The following is a 19,119-nucleotide window of genomic DNA, read 5'->3' on the forward strand; positions in this document are numbered from 1 at the left end:
CAGCCCTGAGGAGGCCCCTGGGAAGGGATTGTGGGCTGTGTTCCCAGCATGTGCAAAACCACTGGGCTTCCTCCCCTAGTAAGGCAGAGGAGGTCCTCTGATATGAAGAGGACCCTTGAACCCTGCAGGACCCAACGGGCTTCTTCCCAGGGCCTACAACACAGTCCTGAGGTCAACATGGCATGAGCACAGTCAGGGCTAGGTTATAGGGTCCCCATGTAGAGAGTCAGGGCTGGTCCTTGTGGATTAGGGTAGAGATCTCCTGAATGGACTATTATCAGTTTCAACCTTTCCTCCCTCTGGTCCCCTCCCACTCTCCCTCTTCTTCCCTCTCTCTGCTCAGTTTCCATATCTAGCATCAAGGAGGCCAGACCAGCTCTGTTTGGACCCCTTTCCTACTGAAAAAACAAAAACAAAAACAAACCTTTTTAGGGGAGAACGGAGGGTTCCTGGAGCCCTATTTCTCTCTGGTTAAGAGTACCTGTTGCTCTTTCAGGAGACCTGGGTTCAATTCCCAGCACCCACATGACAGTTCATAGCTGTCTGTAACTCCAGGCACAAATGTGCTGCACAGATATTCATGCAGGCAAAAATCCATACATATAAAATCAAAAATAAATATATCTTTAAAAAAAGAAATTCTCTACAAAAAGAACATCAGTGTTTGGCTCATGAAAACATGGAAATATTAGGTGTTATAACTCTTTATATAAAATTACATTTAATCAGGCGGTGGTGGCACATGCCTTTAATCCCAGCATTCAGGAGGCAAAGACAGGCTGATCTCTGTGAGTTCGAGGCCAGCCTGGTCTACAGAGTGAGTTTTAGGACAGCCAGGACTGTTATACAGAGAAACCCTGTCTAGAAAAAAACCCAAAAAATAAAAAATAAAAATAAATTATATTTAGAGTATGGGTCTGGGTATAATGTTTCTGTCTGTCTTTCCATCTGTCTGTGTGCCACAGCACGTGTGAAAGTTAGAGGGCAACCTATGGGAGTCAGTTCTCACTTTTCTGCCGAATTAGTTTTGGGGATTGAACTCAGGTCATCAGGCTTAACTACAAGTGCCTTTACCTGCTAAGCCATCTCCTTGTCCACTCCCCCCCCTTTAAATCTATAATTAGCTAGGTATGGTGTCACATGCCTTTAGTCCCAACACCTGAGAGGCAGAGAGGCAGGGCTCTGTGAGCTCAGTACCAACCTAGTCTACAGAGTGAGTTCCAGGACAGCCAGGACTATAGGGAGAAACCCTGTCTCAAAAAAACAAACAAAAATCTGTTGTTGTTGTTGTTATTGTTGTTATTGTTATTGTTGTTACTAGTATTATTATTCTGTGGCAGGGGGCTTATGTGGAAATATCAGAGAATAGCTTTTGGGAGTCAGTTCACTCCTCCCTCCAGAGAGTAAAATACAGGTTGCTTAGCAAGGACCTGTTGAGCTATTTCGACAGCCCTAACATTTTTAGTCTTGAAAATCCTTTTGAGTTTCCTGAAATACTTGATGGTAATAAGCAAATAGGTGTCATGTACACCTGGTGCTGGGGAGGAGGGTGTGATCTGAATATGGGCCTTCTTAGAGTTTTCTCCAAAAGAGTTCTGGAGAGAGCTGAAGTGTCCCTGGATGTGACTTCTGGCCGTCAGTCTTAGATTGTCTAGAAACACTGTATGTAGAACCTGCTTTCCCCAAACAGCCTTTGTTAACCTTATCCAGAGAAACGGGCAACATGGGTTTGGCCTTCCAGCCACACCCCTATACATTTCCAAGGTCCATTGTAATTTAGTGCCCCTATCCCTAACTGGGTCAGGAGCTCCTTTGACCAGAGTGCTTTTGGTACCACAAGAGATGGGGTGTCATTCTCTGGCAGGGTACAGAGGTTGGGCTGTGGATGAGCTCTGTGGAAAAGGAGCAAAAAGGGATAAAGGCCTTTTCTCCCTGAACCGAAGAGGCTTCTCATGGAGAATTAGTACCTGTCTGTTCATCTGAACATCCCATTTATTCATCCAACAAATGTCGATTGAGTGCCCGTAAGGCAGACACCGTGACAGGAGGCACTGGCCTGGGAGGAATTGCAGCCCTGGGGTGAAGCAGAAGTAGCTACAGACAGGTTGGGTGGGAAGCCTGGCTGCTGTCCAGGGCACAGAGGAATTTCAGATTCAAGAGAATGGTGTAAGATGTCCATTGCCCACACAAATGCAGAAGCATACCCCCCACCCCCAAAACCAAACAACAGAGCACATATCTTCAGTGAGTCGGCCACCCATGGATGGGGTGTGAGTAGGACCCTGGGACTGTCCATGAGGAAGCTGGGTGTACCTCCTGCACAGAGGAGGCTCAGGTCCTTCTTTTGCTGTCCCAGAAGTCCTTTGTCTCCTCCACTTACTGAACTCCATCCCTGCTTTCCTTCCCACAATTAGAAGTGGAGGGGGAGGCCTGGAGGATAGTTGGGGCTGGGTTGTAGAGTACCAGTACCATTGAAAGGAAAATCAACTGGCCATGGTGGTGCACACCTTTAATCCCAGCATTTGGAAGGCACAGGTGGGCAGATCTCTGAGTTCGAGGCCAGCCTGATCTACAGAGTTCCAGGACAGCCAGAGTTGTTACACAGAGAAACCTTGTCTCAAAGAACTAAAATCATTATCATCAGCCAATTGTGGTGCATATGTCTTGCAGGAAGGTTACTTTTAGAAACAAAATAAAAGACCACAAGAGAGTAAAGGAGAGGGACTTTCTTCCTCCCTGTCTCAGTTTGCTTCTCCTTAGGAGGTAGTCAGATTGGATGATTCTGACTGTGTCTTTAGAAATGCCCCATGGGCCCCTGTGGGGAGAGGATGGAGGTGGGAGTGAGGGAGGTCTGGGCCCAACATCAGCACTGGAAGGGATGGTACCCCACTGACTCCTCTGCTTTCTGTGCTTCACCCTCAGTTTGACACTGGGAGCACCGGCTACATCAGCACAGGAAAATTCCGGACCCTCTTGGAGAGCCACAGCTCTAAGCTGGACCCACACAAAAAGGAGGTGCTGCTAGCTCTTGCTGACAGCCATGCAGATGGGCAGATCTGCTACCAGGATTTTGTCAACCTGGTGAGCATTCTGGAAGGGGTGGGGCTTAGACACTGGAAGTAGTTTTAGGCAAAGGGGTTTCTTGACTGACAGAATTTGAGCAGCTACAGCTTCAACAGGTGAGAAGACACCACAGTCACTGGGGGAAATAGCTCTCACTTCAACAGAGTAGGACATGGTTTGTTCTGGGGCAGTGTGAGTGACCATGGCCTGAAACCATGTCAAATACCATGTTTCCAGAACGAAGTTTCATAGAGGTTTTTATAGTCATAGAACAAAGAAAGTTATAAATCAACATGTTTTTACAAACACATTAAGTGTAAACTTCAAAGAGATGGGTTAAACAAGATGGCAGCCTCTTTCCTATAGACTTCAGATGCTGACACTGACACACACACACACATACACACACACACACACACACACACACACACACACACACACCAACCTCAGATGCTGTCCAATAGCATTCTTAGCATTTGGATTGATGGAAGCTAAGTTAATAAATTCCAAAAGGGTTGGGTGTGGTGGCATATGACCTTAACCCCAGCAGAGGCCAGCTTGGTCTACATAGTGAGTTCCAGGTCAGCCAGAGATACACAGTAAGATCCTGTCTCAAAACAAAAATGAAAACAAACAAAATAAAAAATTCTATTAATCATAGCATAACTGGAGGTCAGAGCTTTTAGAATGCTAGTGATTGTCCCTGTTCATGGGAGACTTCGTGAGTCTTGCCTGTTGTCTGTTATCTTTGGTGGAGACACCCTCCCCCCACCCCCCCACCCCCGCCTTCCTGGGGGTTGATGCAGTTCTTTCAGAGGGTGCTGTGAGTGGGTACACTGGGCTTCAAGTGACTTAGGCAAGCCACATTTCCCCACTTCATGGACGGGACATCAGTTCAAGCTACATGGACTAGCAAGGTAAATACAAGGCAGGATGCCTTCACTGGTTCCCCATTGGTGCGGCTGTCCAATCTCTTCATGTCCCCCTACCCCCATGAAGGAGAAAGAACTCTGTGAAGTCCCCTGTATTCTTAGGCACTGAAGGCCTCAGGCAGGGCCAGGGAAGCCTGCTGTCTCCGTCCCATCTTAACTCTCTGTGACATGGCTGCCCAGATAGCAGCTTCAGTGGTCTCTCAGCTGCAGGTTGCCAGTCTGTGGATTTGTGGGTTTGCAAGGAACTGCTACAGTCTTTCAGCAGTAGAATAGAATTCCACTATTGTGAGTAGACCCAAGGAGCAGACCTGGAAGCCTGGGCCCAAGCTGAGCTTAGACAGCTGCTCACAGACTGGGCCACAGAAGTGTCAACCTCACCAAGAAGCAAAACATGAGCCTGCCTCTGGCTTGTGCCCAGCCTGACCCATATGCACCATGTGCCTGCCCAATCTCAAGGCCTGGCCAGGCAAGGTGTTTGTCTCCTGTCTGGCTCCATCCCAGTGGAGCCCTCTGTGTGAGCTCATGACATGACATTGTCATGATACTGTCACATTTTTCTGTCCAGACTCTGACCTGGAACAGCTAATCATAGCCTGCATTCATGTAAAGGGGACCACCTTAGAGCCTTGGTCCTCACTTTGCTTTTGCTGCCAACTCTGCTTCTCTTTTTCCATTTGTAAAATGAATCTAATGGTTCATACAGGTTTCTTTTTTTTTAACAAAGGACTGAATATGATAAAGGACTATATTTGCATGTTTCTGCTTTCTCTTAATGTACTTCTGGTGGAAAATCTCCCTGCATGATTGCTATGGCCCTTCTTTTACCAATCCACGCAGAACAAATCACCATCATCTGGAGGGCAGCCATGGCTAGAAGGGCTTCACTGAGGCCAGCCAGCCAGAGAAGGATGACTTGATGCCACACGGGGAACAGTGAGAAGCAGGACTCAGGAATGTGGAAGGGGCCTCTGCAAGGGAGGCTCCCACTACACAGCCTTATCTAAACCTGGATCCTTCCAGATGCCCTCCAGGAAGAGCCTCAGACTCCTATGCCCTGCTCTGGCCCCATTCACTTTGCTAGACCTGCCTGGATTTTGCCTTTGGGTCTGGCTGCATTATCTCCTCCTGTGGTCTGAAGTGTATCAGTAACTACATGCCAGTAGCTATGGGCCCCTGGGCCAGGAGATCTGGGTCTTTTGGGCTTTCCCTCTGGGAATAGTTTACAGTATAATTTTGGCAAGAAAGTCAAGGCTGGCAGAGGCTTCCAGAGGCTGGAAGTCAGGCTAATCACCAGGTGAAGCAGATGGTTCTATGGGGGCCAGGCCTGGAATGCTGAGGGCAAGACCTGGTCTTGGGTAAGGCCCTGGGCTCAGCGAGTGTCATATGTCCCAGGAGACACTCGGGAGTCATAGCTTCCATGACATTGGGTTCTGACTCTGGCAGTTTCTAACAGCTGGCTGAACCAAGACCTGCTTGCACCTTCCCAAGCTGGTATATCTGAGGATACTCACATACCCCTGGTCTTCACCTGGCCATCACCTCCTTCAAGAAAGCCCTTGATGGCCACCTTGAGATACATTGGCCGGCATCATGTGCCTTCCCACAGCAGCTGTCACTCTGAACTGTGACTGCTGGTTTCCTCTCTGTCTGAGGGCCACTGGCTCCCATGTCTGGGGATGGGGGATAAGAATGAGTGGGTAGGAGGAATGTATGAGTACAGGCCTGGGTTTGAACCTGTGTCTTCTTGTGCGCTCTCTGTACCTCAGTTTTCTATTAGGAGATGATCTGTGAGGTCAGAGGTCGACACAGTGGCATTCAGGGAGTGCTACTCAGAACTCAGAGAAGAGGGTTTAGGATTGCTCTAGGGGACACACAGGCTGAGGTGTGGGTATGGTGCGCCTGACCGGCTCTCACCCTCTCCCCACATCATTTCCTGTGCAGATGAGCAACAAGCGATCCAACAGCTTCCGCCAGGCCATCCTTCAGGGCAACCGCAGGCTGAGCAGCAAGGCCCTGCTGGAGGAGAAGGGGTTGAGCCTCTCACAGCGGCTCATCCGCCACGTGGCCTACGAGACTCTGCCCCGGGAGATTGACCGCAAGTGGTACTATGACAGCTACACCTGCTGCCCTCCGCCCTGGTTCATGATCACAGTCACCCTGATGGAGGCAAGGACCAGGGTGGAAGCATTTCTAGACCTGGGGTCGTGTGGGAAGAGAATGTCAGAGGTACTGAGGGGAGAGAGAAAGTTTCAAGTCAAATAGCAGTTGTCCTGCAAGTCAGCCTTGCTAGGGAAACCAGGGGTTATTATTCTTTGGGCTGCAAAGAGAGTCCAAAATTTTGGGGCTTTGGGGTGTGTGTGTATGTGTGTGTGTACATGTGGGAGTGCCCACTGAAGCCAGAAGCCCACTGAAGCCAGTGGATGTGGAATTGCAGGCTGTTACCTTGTGTGGATACTGGCTTTACAATCCCTCTGGGAGAGCTTCAAGGACCCTTAACTACTGAGCCATCTCTCCAGCCTCTTGTTTGTTTTCTGGGTTTTTTGTTTTTGTTGTTTGTTTGTTTGTTTGAGACAGTATCTTACTCTAGTCTCAGGCTAGCTGGATCTCACTAAGCAGCGCAAGCTGGTCTCTAACTCTTATCCCCTAGCCTTGGCCTTCAGCTCCTAAGCTGGCCTATGCCAGTTGCCTAGCCTAAGTGCTATCAATGTACACTCTCCCAGGCAAAGATTACTTGAGGCAATTTTTTTGCTTCAGCAAAGTCCCCTTATTTCTTCACCCTTCAAAACAGCAAAACAATGCAATAAACTCATGGATTTGGGGATTTATCCAGACAAACTCAATAAAGCCAATTTATGTAAATTCCTCTCCCAGAAGGCTAGAATGACAGCTGTTAGCCACTTGGGACTTAATTTTCAAACTGTAAAGCAGGAGTCACCAGAGCTTCCCCATGCTGTCACTGGAAGGACACCTCCATAGTGTGAGAGAATGGCTGGGGTGTTTCCTGAACACAGAAGCACACACTTGCCCCTAGGAGGAAGTGTTTGTGACTAAGAAAATGAAGTTTTTAAAGAACATTCCCTCTTTAGGGAATCTGCCATACATTGTTTAACAAAAATTACAGGCCAGTGCTTCCCCAAAACAAATCATTTCAACCAAGAGCCATTCCTTTTTTTTCCACTTTATTGTGTGTGTGTGTGTGTGTGTGTGTGTGTGAGAGAGAGAGAGAGAGAGAGAGAGAGAGAGAGAGAGAGAGAGAGAGAGAGCTTAATCCCCTGGATCTTGTTGGCAGTCGTGAGCCTCTAATGTGGATACTGGAGACGGAACTGGGATCCTCTGAAAGAGTAGCCCTCCTAGCTATATTTACTATCATACAAAAAAAAAAAAAAAAAAAAAAAGCCTGTGCCAACAAGGGACTCCCCAGGTGCTCCTGCTGTGTCTTGCCCCTGTGTAGTGGAACTCAGTTCTCAGTTCAGCAGGAACCCCAATAGCCCAGCCCACTCTGGCTCCTGTAGGGATGCCTGGATTCCCTTTGGCATTTTCCAGTCTCTGGCCATTTCTCCTCCAAGGCCATCACCACCTCTGCACGAGGTCTCATGATGCTCCTACTTCCTCAACTGGCCAGGTCACTCAGTTTTTCGGCATCCTTTTTTACTAAATCAGAAGTAATTGGTCTGGCTGAGCTTGGTGACTCATACTTGCAATCCCACAAAGGGTCACCATGAAATAAAGGCCAGGCTGAGCTACGTAATGAGATCTTGTCTCACAAAACAGGACTGGAGAGATGGCTTGGTAGTTGAGAGTATTGGTTGCTCTTCCAGAGACCTGAGTTTGATTCCCAGCAGCCACATGGCAGCTCACAGCTGCCTGTACCTCCAGTTCCAGGGGATCCAACTCTCTCTTCAGGCCTCTGGATGGCACCAGGCATACTTGTGGTGCACAGATATATGTGCAGTCAAAACATCCACAGAAATAAAACAATAAAAAATAATAAAGAAAAATATTTTAGCTGGGCAGTGGTGGCATACCCTGGAGGCAGGGGCAGGCAGATCTCTGTGAATTTGACACCAGCCTGGTCTGCAGAGAGAGTTCCAGGACCACCCTGGCTACACAAAGAAACCCTGTCTCAAACCCAGCCCCCCAAAAAAGAAAAAAAATATTTGTAAGAATCTCTAAAACACAAAACAAAACAAACAAACAAAAAACAGAAACAAATGAAAACCTACCCTCTCTGTTCTGCAGGTCGAAATCTGTTTGTTGTTACGGTGTTTTTCTGAGTTTTTCTTCGATATGTTCTTCCACTGCTTACTGGGTGGAACTATTTATTAACTTCTATTTGAGGACCAAGAATAATGAGATACCTTGGAGGCTCTGCTTGTTGCCAGGACACCTGCATAGCATTATGTAGAAAAAACAACAGAGAGAGAGAGAGAGAGAGAGAGAGAGAGAGAGAGTTAGTCAAGCACACTACCGCTGGTCTCTATTCCCAGCTGCCCAAGCAACTTCTTGGAGAACAGTAGGGCATGTAGCCTTTGTAATCTAAAGCTATGTCCAAGCATGGTCCTTAATTATAGCTTCCTTCCCTGAGTGTGTGCTGCCTTGAGGTGCCCCTTTATGTTAAACTTGATTGTTTGCTATTGTTGTTATTTTGTCAATTTAAAGTTTTAAATAACACTTATCTGTTTGTTTACTTGATTTGTGTGTGGAGAGTGCACGCACAGTGCCCGTGTGTAGGTGAAAGGGCAGCTTGCAGGAGTCTGTTCTCTCCTTCTACCATCTAGACTCTGGGGCTGTGCTCAGGTTGTCAGGCTTGTTGGCAAGTGCCTTTACCCACTGGACCTTCTGTCCCTCCCCACCCCCACCCCACTTTTAAAAATATCTCCTTTAGTAATTCAAGATACGGTTTTTCTATGAAGCCCTGCCTATCTTGGCACTCGCTCTGGAGACCACGCTGGCCTTTAACTCACAGAGATCCGCCTGCCTCTGTCTCTCGAGTGCTTGATTAAAGGCGTGCGCCACCACCGCCTGGCTGAATTTTTTTTCAGTTTTTATTACATGTATTTACTTTATGTGAATGAGTGCACCACATGTGTCAGAAGAGAGTATTAGATCCCCTAGAGCTGTAGTCATAGATGATTGTAATCTGCCACGTGGGTGTTAGGGACTGAACCCGAGTCCTTTGTGCTTTGTTTAATTTATTTATTTATTTAATTTTTTTATGAGTGTATGCGTGCCTGAGTGTATATATGTGCTGGCAGCCATCTTGTTCTTTTAAGAAAGAACATACTGGGGCTGGAGAGATGGTGCAGCGGTTAAGAGCACTGACTGGTCTTCCAGAGGACCTGGGTTCAATTCCCAGCACCCACATGGGCAGCTCAACTGTCTATAACTCTAAGATCTGACACTCTCACATGGACATACATGCAGGCAAAACACCAATTAACACAAAATAAAAAAATAAGTCATAAAAAATATATTAAAAATAAAATTAAAAAAAGTCGCTGGGTGTTGGTGGTGCACGCCTTTAATCCCAGCACTCGGGAGGCAGAGGCAGGTAGATCTCTGTGAGTTCGAGGCCAGCCTGGTCTCCAGAGTGAGTGCCAGGATAGGCTCCAAAGCTACACAGAGAAACCCTGTCTCGGAAAAAAACAACAACAAAAAAAAGTACATACTGGTGCATGCCTTGAGTCCCTGCACTTGAGGCAGAGGCAGGCAGATCTCTGAGTTCAAGCCCAGCCTGGTCTACAGAGTGAGTTCCAGGGTAGCCAGGACAACACAGAAAAACCCTGCCTCAAAAAACTAAACTAAATAAATAAATAAGAAAGAGAAATAAAAGAAAAGGTCTCACTCTTTATTCCAGCTACCCGCAGACTTACAGCCTTCCTTCCTGTCCTGCCTCTGGAGTGCTGGGGCCAGAGCTGAATGCCACCACTCTCAGCTGCAGTATCACTTTGAAACTTGCGACCACTGGACAGTCTAATTATTGGCACCCATTTTCAGATATGGAAATCAAGGACCAGATAATTTGAGTAATTTGCTTAAGTTGGTCCAAAGGATGTCCAGACTGACTCAGATTTTAAAACTCTACAGCTGTATGAATTTGAGCCATTGATACAGAAAAAAGGGAACTCAAACAGCTGATTTAACTCTCTTGGAGCCCAAGGCTTCTGTTTTCTAAAGAGCTCTAGTAGTCGGAGTCTTTGATTCCATAACAGATAGAAAATGAAAGAACACGGAGCCGCCAGCCAAGTCCAATGACAGCAACACTACAGAAACCACAGCTGGCAGCAAGAGAAGAAACCAAAGAACAAATTCAGGGACACTGTGTTTAGAAGGAAAACCCTACCCTCCTGGATTTCTGTACTGTGGTAGCCCAGCCTGGTACCAGAGTTTCTTTGTGTAACAGTCGTGGCTGTCCTGTCCTGGAACTCACTCTGTAGATCAGGCTGGCCTCAAATTCACAGAGATCCACCTGCCTCTGCCTCCCAAGTCCTGGGATTATAAAGGCATGTGCCACCACTGCCTGACACCCAAACATTCTTTTTTTTAATAATTTATTTTTATTTTATATGCCTTGGTGTTTGGGCTGCATATGTAAGAGTGTCAGATCTTGGAGTTACAGACAGTTTTGAGCTGCCATGTGAGTGCTGGGAATTGAACCTGGGTCCTCTGGAAGAGCAGTCGGTGCTCTCAACTGCTGAGCCATGTCTCCAGCCACCCTCCCAAACATTCTTAAATGGCTTTGCATATGCTCTAGATTATGAACACAAGAACACAGCGATGACTTTTACAGTGAGTTCCAGAGAAATCACTAGGGCCTGGATAAATATACTTAGTCATCTAAACAACAACAACAAAAAAATCAACATACATGGTCCATAGGTGAAGATAAGGAGAAACCAGAGACTGTGCTGTTGATGTGAGTGTAAAATGGTACAGCCACTAGGAAAACTGTCTGGCCTTTCTTCAGAAAATGAAACATGGGGCTGGAGAGACATCTCAGTGGTTAAGAGCACTGGCTATTCTTCCTTTGATTCCCAGCACCTACTACATAGTGGCTCACAGCCACTCTAGGTCGAAGGTATCTGATGCCTTCTCTGGCCTCCTTAGGCACCAGTCACACATGTGGTGCATAGACACATTGCAGGCAAAACACTAGTACCATAAATAATAACTTGCTTTGTTTTGAGATGGGTTCTCTGTGTGGCCCTGGCTGTCCTGGAACTCGCTCTGTAGACTAGGTTGGCCAGAAACTACTCCCAGAGATCCACTTGCCTCTGCCTTCCCAGTGCTCGGACCAAAGGCACTTGCCACCTCATCTGGTTTTAAATAATAATAACTTTTAAAATTTAAACTTAAGATTGCCATATAGTAGCAATTCCACTGCAGAGTTAAAAGCAGTGAATAGAGGAGCTACTTGTCCACCTTGTTCATAGAGATTCTCCCAATAGCAAAAAGATGGCAACAATCCAAGTTCCCACTGACAGAAGAATGCATTGTCAAAGAGAGGCAGATACATACACTGGAACTGCTTTGCTCTACTCAGAGTGGTAGGGTATTTCTGTGAGTTTAACACTTGAGATGCTGAGGCAGGAGGATCGTGAGTTAGCAGGCAGTCTGGGCTGTATAGTGATTCTAGACCAACCTGGGTTACTTAGTAAGACCTTGTGTCATAAAAAGAAAAGGGGAACTGACATGTGATATAATCAGGTCATCCTTGAGAATATACAGTTTAAAATCAGCCAGTCACAGAAGGAGGAGTACTGTGCAGCCCATCTGCATTCTTTGCAACCCCGGCTGCCTGAAGCAGCAGCAGGATAGGCATGCTGGTGGCAGGACCTAGAGGGGGGGGGGGGGGGATTGCAGGGAGGAGCAGCAAAGAGTTCCTATTCCTGGGTACAGAGTTTTAGTTTTGCAAGGTGAAAGGAGTTTTGTGGCACAATAGTGCCTGTAGCTCAGCAAGGGTATACCTGGTGCCATCAGCTGTATGCTGAACACTGGCTAAGATGCTAAAGGTAGGCTAAGATGGCGCAGCTGGGGAAGGCACTTGCTGCCAAGTTTGGCAATATCTGAGTTCAGTCTCTGAAACCCACATGATGGAAGGAAAGACCCAAATCCTCCAAGTTGTCCTCTGACTTCCACAGGGTACCATGGCACACAAGTGTGTGGGCATATACCACACATACACACACACACACACACACACACACACACACACACACACACACACACACTCTTACACTAAATAAATAAAGTATTAAAAAAATTAGCCAAACAGTGGCGGTGAATCCCAGCACACAGGAGGCAGGTGGATCTCTGAGTTCAAGGCCAACCTCATCTACAGAGCAAGTTTCAGGACAGCCAGAGCTACAGAGAAACCCTATCTCAAAAACAAACAAACAAACAAACAAAAACCAAAAACAACAACAAAAATTTAAAGGTTCTAAATTTTATGTCTGTTCTACCACAATTTTTTTTTTAATTTCTTCTTTAATAAATCAACCTATATGAAATGGGAGAGTGAGGTTTTACTAGAATTAAGGTTTAAAATCATGCCCACCAAAGAAGCATAGACAGAGAGATCAAGTGACCCCATTACACAAGAGTATCAGATGGAAGTGGAGTAGGGGATGTTTTCTGATAAGTGGGTGCTGGCTATGGGCACCTTTCATGCATGTGGGATTGCAGCCTGTTGTCATGTGCCCAGTGCCCGTCAGGAATACCGTCCTGAAGGAATGCCAGTCTTGTGCCTAGTAACTGGCCCCTCCACTCCATGCTTCGTCTAGGTTGCCCTTTTCCTGTACAACGGGGTCCTATTGGATCAGTTTGTGCTGCAGGTGACACATCCTCGCTACCTGAAGAATTCTCTGGTTTACCACCCGCAGCTCCGTGCACAGGCTTGGCGCTATGTGACATACATCTTCATGCATGCAGGGTGAGTATGTCTTTCCACAGTCCCTGCAGAAGTGTGAGTGGCCTGATTATCTGGGGTGAAATTATTACATATTATATATACATATGAAATATATACATTTTATATATAAAAACATTATATTTACATATGTATGCCTTTAAACTAAATTTTTTTGGGGGGGACAGGGCTTCTCTGTAGCTTTGGAGCCTGTCCTGGAACTTACTCTGAAGACCAGGCTGGCTTCAAACTCACAGAGATCCACTTGCCTCTGCCTCCCAAGTGCTGGGATTAAAGGCGTGCGCCACCACCGCCTAACTATAAAAGTAATTTTTTACAGTATTGAGGATTGGATTTAGGGCCTCTGGAATGCTAGGCAAGTGCCCTAAAACTGAGCCCCAAACTCTGGAATTACATTTTGGGTTACTTTTATTAACTTGGATGCAGATCTGAGATAGCTTTTTGAAACTAATCCAATACCAAACGTACTGTCCGTTACTGTGTGTGAGAAAGGACAGGCAGAGAGAGTCGGATGCTGAAAGCTAGCAATGAGATTGGCACACACAGTTCACAGTATGGTTCTATGCACTTCCAAGCAGTAAATTGAGATGTTCCATGCTTCCTAGTGGCCAAAGCAAAAATGGTCATGGGACCGACCAGCCACCAGAGTTATTCATAATTTGTGTGTGATTGTTCCCACAAGCCAAGTAAAGGACTAATTTATTAGAACTACTTATTTCCCAACATAGTCTGTTCCAGGGGAAGAAAGCCTGGGGTCTCTTCCCTAGCCCTAAGAAGTCTGGAGTAAGTAAAGTGGTCAGGCCCCTTCTCACTCCAGAAAGAGAACTTCTCTCTATAAGATTTAAAGAGAGCCGGGCAGTGGTGGCGCACGCCTTTAATCCCAGCACTCGGGAGGCAGAGGCAGGCGGATCTCTGTGGGTTCGAGACCAGCCTGGTCTACCAGAGCTAGTTCCAGGACAGCCTCCAAAGCCACATAGAAACCCTGTCTCAAAAAACAAAAAAGCGAAAACAAAACAAAACAACAACAACAAAAAAGACTTAAAGAGAAAATATTGCATTGCTAAGTTACAAGAGTTCTCAAATGCTTCGAGAGCATCTGTGATCTCAGGCTCCATAGTGCTTGTAGGTATGGTGAAAGATCAGAGTGAGCCCAGAGCTGGTGAATGGCTCAGGTCAAGATGATCGGACTCCTGGGCTGTGACTTCAAGCTACTCACTGCCATTCTCTGAACCTTGGCATTGCCCATGTTAGCCCTTGGTGCTGCTAGGTCTGGGCATGGCTAGTCCTTATCACTGCTGCAGATGCAGACTGTACCTGTCACCACCAGGTCCCTTATGTGTATTCTGTCCCAGCTGGAAGGAATTTTTTTCCATGGCAGTCGTCCCCTCCCGAGCCCATGAGCTGCTCAAAGGCAGATATACCTTGCACCCTGTGGCTCCGCAGTGTGTTGGCACACAGTATTTGTCAGGTGAGTTAATGAATGTGGTCTGTCACAGGGTAGAACACCTAGGACTCAATGTGGTGCTGCAGCTGCTGGTTGGAGTACCCCTGGAGATGGTGCATGGAGCCACCCGAATTGGGCTTATCTACGTGGCCGGTGTCGTGGCAGGTAGGCTGGTGGGCCCTGTGGTGACCCTCCCAAAGGAAGGTCAGAGGAGATCCTGTGGGTAGAACATCTCCAAGGTTCCTGACTCTGGATTGTCCTCCAGGCAAACTTCACGTAGCCACCCAGACAGGGAAGTGTGTCCTAGTAGCAGGGCAGAGCACATGATTTGGAACAGGACTACTGACAGAATTCCTGTTGACAACCTGCCATGCTCTAGCTGTGTAAGCCTGGGGAAATTCCTTGCTCCTTTTGGTCCCATCAAGTCTGTAAACTACAAAAGCTGCCTGCTGTTGTTGGGAGGCCACACATGTGATAACAGATTCCTTCTGCTGTGCAGGATTCAGAGGGACACCTGCAATGTAGATGAAGCCAGGCAGCTCTTAGGCCAATCTGAACCCATAGGGAGCAGCCATGGATCCCTTGATGGACACTCTGAGGATAGTGCAGTCTGGCCTAGGAAGTAGTGAATACTCCTGTTGGAGGAAGTCTGTGTGACTGATGTGGGGAGGTGGGACAAATGAGGTGAGCAGCAGGACGATTTCTCCAGGGAAGGTAACTGCAGGGCAGCCTCTGAGTGCCAGATCTCCAACTTTACTGCTGCCTGGTGAAGCTTTGCCACCTCAGCTCTTCGGCTTGACAGCTGAGCCCAAGTGAGCTCTGTGTGTGTGTGTGTGTGTGTGTGTGTGTGTGTGTGTGTGTGTGTGTGTGTTTAAGATCTTAATCCTTTCTGAATGGCATTAAATTTGTCATCAAGAGAGCTGGGCAGCCTTGCAGGCATACATGAAGGCAGAGCAGTGATGGAAGTGACTTCAGAGCAGGAAGTACTCCACTCTACCTCCAACAGGCTACCCTGCTTGGTAGTAGAACCTGTGCCAGGAAGAGCCTCTCCCTCCCTGCACTGTCCCTGGCATTTCTGTGTGTGCCCTTGCACCTTGGACTGTCACAAGCCTTTCCCTGAATCCAGCATCTACTGTGTCCTTAACAGAGGTTTAGTGAGCACCTCCAGGTTCCGGGCTGTCTCAACCACCCACACACCTTACAGTCATGCCACCTGGGATTTATAGATGTACGTTCCCCACCTAGATTCTCCGAGTCCCAGATGTTAAATGGCAAGGAACGCGCGGAAGGCACTTGTAACACTTGCAGTTAGTAGTCAATTAGACTGGGGAGGGAGGCAATAACTTGGAAGACAGAACTGAGATTTAAAATGACTCAGCCTTCACCCAGAACAGATGACACAGTGGGGAGACAGCACGAGCATCCCTTCCCAGTGATGTCAGTGCAGGGTGGGAAGGTGCAGACAGAAGCAAAACACATCACCAGGATATGAGACTGTGAGGCTGCAGCCTGGAGCCAAGGGTACACAGCGCTCTGCCTGAGCCATCGATTCAAGCCACAGGGCTTTCTGGTCACTACAAATCATGTCATTGACCTCCATGATTGAGTGGATTGATCTCTCTACGGTCTCCCACTCTGTATCCCCAGAGGGAAACCCTTACAGACAGGTAGACCTTGACTAGAGAGCTAGTTCTTACCTATGACCAGCATGCATGGTGACCTCACTTCCAAGCCATGTGGCCAGTAGCTACACTTCTCTACCTGGTGTGGATACAAAGCCTGAGGCTGAGGTGTGGTGGCATATTCCTGTAATGCCAGGGCTTCAGAGATTATTACAAGAGGATCAAAAGTTCAAGACCAGTTTAAGCTACATAGTGAGAGAGCAACAATAAAACAAATAAACAGAAGCCAGGGTTTAGAGGAACAAGTGACTTGCCCAAGAAGACATAGCTCATAAGTGGTAGACATGGGTTCCCACACAGATTCTGTGACCCCAAAGATTGCCCTATAAACACCAGAGAATCAAAAGGCAAGTGTTTGCTTTTGCGAAGAAACTCTCAGAAACCAAGGGAGGCCTTGATCAGTATCTGGCCCTGCTTTAATCCCTGCCCACCAAAGTAGTCCAAACCCAAGGCCATCCTGTTTTATCGAGCGATGGCTAACTGCCACAGCACATATATAGAGTTCAGGCTTATGGTACAGGTCTTGTGTGTCATCACCAATACACATCACAATTTTATAAGATCTCTAAGGTGTCCACTATCACTGCCATTGTACAGGCCATTCAGAATGGTGAAATAAACTCTAAGCAATCAAATAAGGGTAGAGCCCTGTGCACCGATCCAGCTCCTGTGGCCAACCCTGAAGACGGACACTCACATCACTAGCAGTCTTTTAAACCCAGTATCTTAGCAGGGCATGTGGTCACACACCTTGGAAGGTAGAGGCAGGAGGACCAGGAGTTCAAGGTCATCCTTGGCTGTAGAGTGACTTTGAGACTGCCCTGAGTTACGTGAAATACTATGTCAAATACAAACAAACAAACACAGTAGCATTTTATTGCAGAGTTGATAGAAGCCAGTGTGCATCCCTAGAGCTCCACACCTGTTAGGTAATAAATATTTGTAGAGTAGATGAAAGAATACATGAATAAATAAAGTAACATTGCTCAGAGGTAAATGTTCTGCCAGTGTTAATTTGAGTTTTTCCTAATGGCCACGGGAGTTGTTGGAGAACACCTGCCTTCAAACTTTTCAGGCTAAAACCACCGCAGCTGTGCCTTAACAGCAAGGCCACCAATTCACCTGCACAATGGCATGGACTCACAATATGTTTTGGGAACCAGCCCCTTGGTCTATGCTGGTCTGTGCTGTGCAGAGGTGAGGTGTGGTGTTCCAGCTTGCCATAGTCTTCCTGGCTTCTGTCCCCACCACCTTCACGGGATTTGTCCTGACCTTATGGACCTGACAACCATGAGTTTCAAAACAGGCTATAAGGGGATCCTGCCTGGTCCACAATCTCCCTTGATGTCTTTTACTACTCTATATGTGTAGATTCCTGTGTCTTTTGGTCCCAGCCAGTCCCTCCAGCCCCCAGCTGATGCATGGACCTTAGGAAAGTCTTGGAATAGGGTTATCAAAGGAGACAATGGTGCATGCTTGTTACCCCAGCAGCAGGAGGCAGAATGGGAGGGTTTCAGCAAGTTAGAGGCTAACCTGGTCTACATAAGACCTGTCTTTAGGGGGCTGGAGAGATGGCTCAGAGATTGCATGATGGCTGCTCTTCCAAAGGACCAGGGTTCAATTCCCAGCACCCACATGGCAGCTCACAACTGTTTATAATAACTCAGGTTCCGGGGGATCTGATACCCTCACACAGACTACATGTTGGCAAAACACAATGCATTTAAAATTAAAAAATAAAAATAAAGAAATTAAGACCTGTCTTTAAAAGATATGTATATCTCAGTACAAAAATCGGAGCCAAACCTGGGTCCTTGAATTTCTGGTCTGGGAGGAACTGTGGAGCCCCCTCACGTGGGAGACAGCTTTGCTCCCCAACCCCACCCTCATAGCCCGAGGGTTCCCTGCTCTGCTCAGTGAATTAGGGAACCCAAGAAAAAGGTGTTTTCACTGCTCGGAATGTTGGAACTTTAGACTTCCTTGTGTCATACAAGTGAATACTGAAGGCAAAAGAATTTAGGAGCAGTGCCTAAGGTCGCAAAACTGGTTGGTCACATCTCCCATTGCACACTCCTGCTGGGATTCCTAGCTGGCCCCTGGCCCAAGGGTCAAGACTCTAAACATGGGGAGGGTGAGGGAAAGGTCAGTGTGGAGTAGGCTTGCCCCCAGTAGGGCCATTCTGTCCCCGGAGGCTGCCCTGGTGGACTGTTCTGGGGCACAGAGAAGGGACCAAGTTGCATGGGTCTGTCAGGGAGAGGGAAGGGACCAGCTGGGTGAGGCTGGGGCTTGCTCACTGCAAACAGTAATTAATGAGGAGCTGGCTTGGGCAGCTGGCCCAGCGCTATTCTGCAATGCAGCCCTCACACGGCGGCCAGGAGAGCGTGGGAATCTTTTGTCATGCAGATCCTGCTGCCTGTTTGTTTGCTGCGGTGGGATTCCCTACCCCCACCCAAGGTCCCCTGCTTTGGAATATTTATGGCTGAACCCTATGGGTAGGCCAATAAAAGGAGAAAGTTATCAGACAGTTGTTAGAAACCGAATTAAGGCTGGAAGAAAAACAAACATGACAAAGGTAAAGGAAGATTTTCAGTTGCCATGGGCTGGGAAAAGGACTTCTGAGTCCTCGGGTCATGATAGCTTGTGGTTTGTCTGTTTAATTTTTTTCTGAGACATTACATAGCAAGAATTGGTCATAGGGACCTGGAAAGGGGGTGCCAAAAGGTAGGCAGTCAACAGTGCTCCCATGGGGACCTCTCTCTGGGTCCCCATCCAGATGGTCTTGGGTCCTGGTTCAGGAACTCCCTCCTAAGATGTGGGCCCCCACCTTTGTAGAACTTGCAGATTTGGGCTCTCAGCCTGTTCCCCCTCTCTCCAGCCCTCTCTCCAGCAGCTAATTGACTCCTGAGCCTTCAGGCATTTTCCAACCGAGGTTTCTGCTTGCTCACCCTGGCCAGCCGCTATTCACCCTCTGTGCCCTGGGCTCTACCTCCTAGTTATTTTTAGTCTCCTGTGCCCTTCCCTGGAAGCCAAAGCATTGATCACACTTAAATTCGACCAGAACAATAAATT

At 47.4% G+C, this 19,119-nt stretch overlaps 1 protein-coding gene across 2 annotated transcripts in view; it reads left to right on the forward strand.

Moving 5' to 3' along the window:
- Positions 1–19,119, forward strand: part of Rhbdl3 (rhomboid like 3) — a 49,168-nt gene that overhangs the window by 14,576 nt on the left and 15,473 nt on the right. For both annotated transcript variants that reach the window (XM_027426513.2, XM_035447800.1), the window contains 4 exons: positions 2,923–3,081; positions 5,937–6,161; positions 12,779–12,927; positions 14,421–14,533. In XM_027426513.2, the coding sequence (XP_027282314.1) occupies positions 2,923–3,081; positions 5,937–6,161; positions 12,779–12,927; positions 14,421–14,533 (646 nt within the window). The remainder of the gene's footprint in view (positions 1–2,922; positions 3,082–5,936; positions 6,162–12,778; positions 12,928–14,420; positions 14,534–19,119) is intronic.

The sequence above is a fragment of the Cricetulus griseus genome, chromosome 7 (assembly GCF_003668045.3).
Source record: "Cricetulus griseus strain 17A/GY chromosome 7, alternate assembly CriGri-PICRH-1.0, whole genome shotgun sequence".
In the NCBI taxonomy this organism is placed as follows: Eukaryota; Metazoa; Chordata; class Mammalia; order Rodentia; family Cricetidae; genus Cricetulus; species Cricetulus griseus.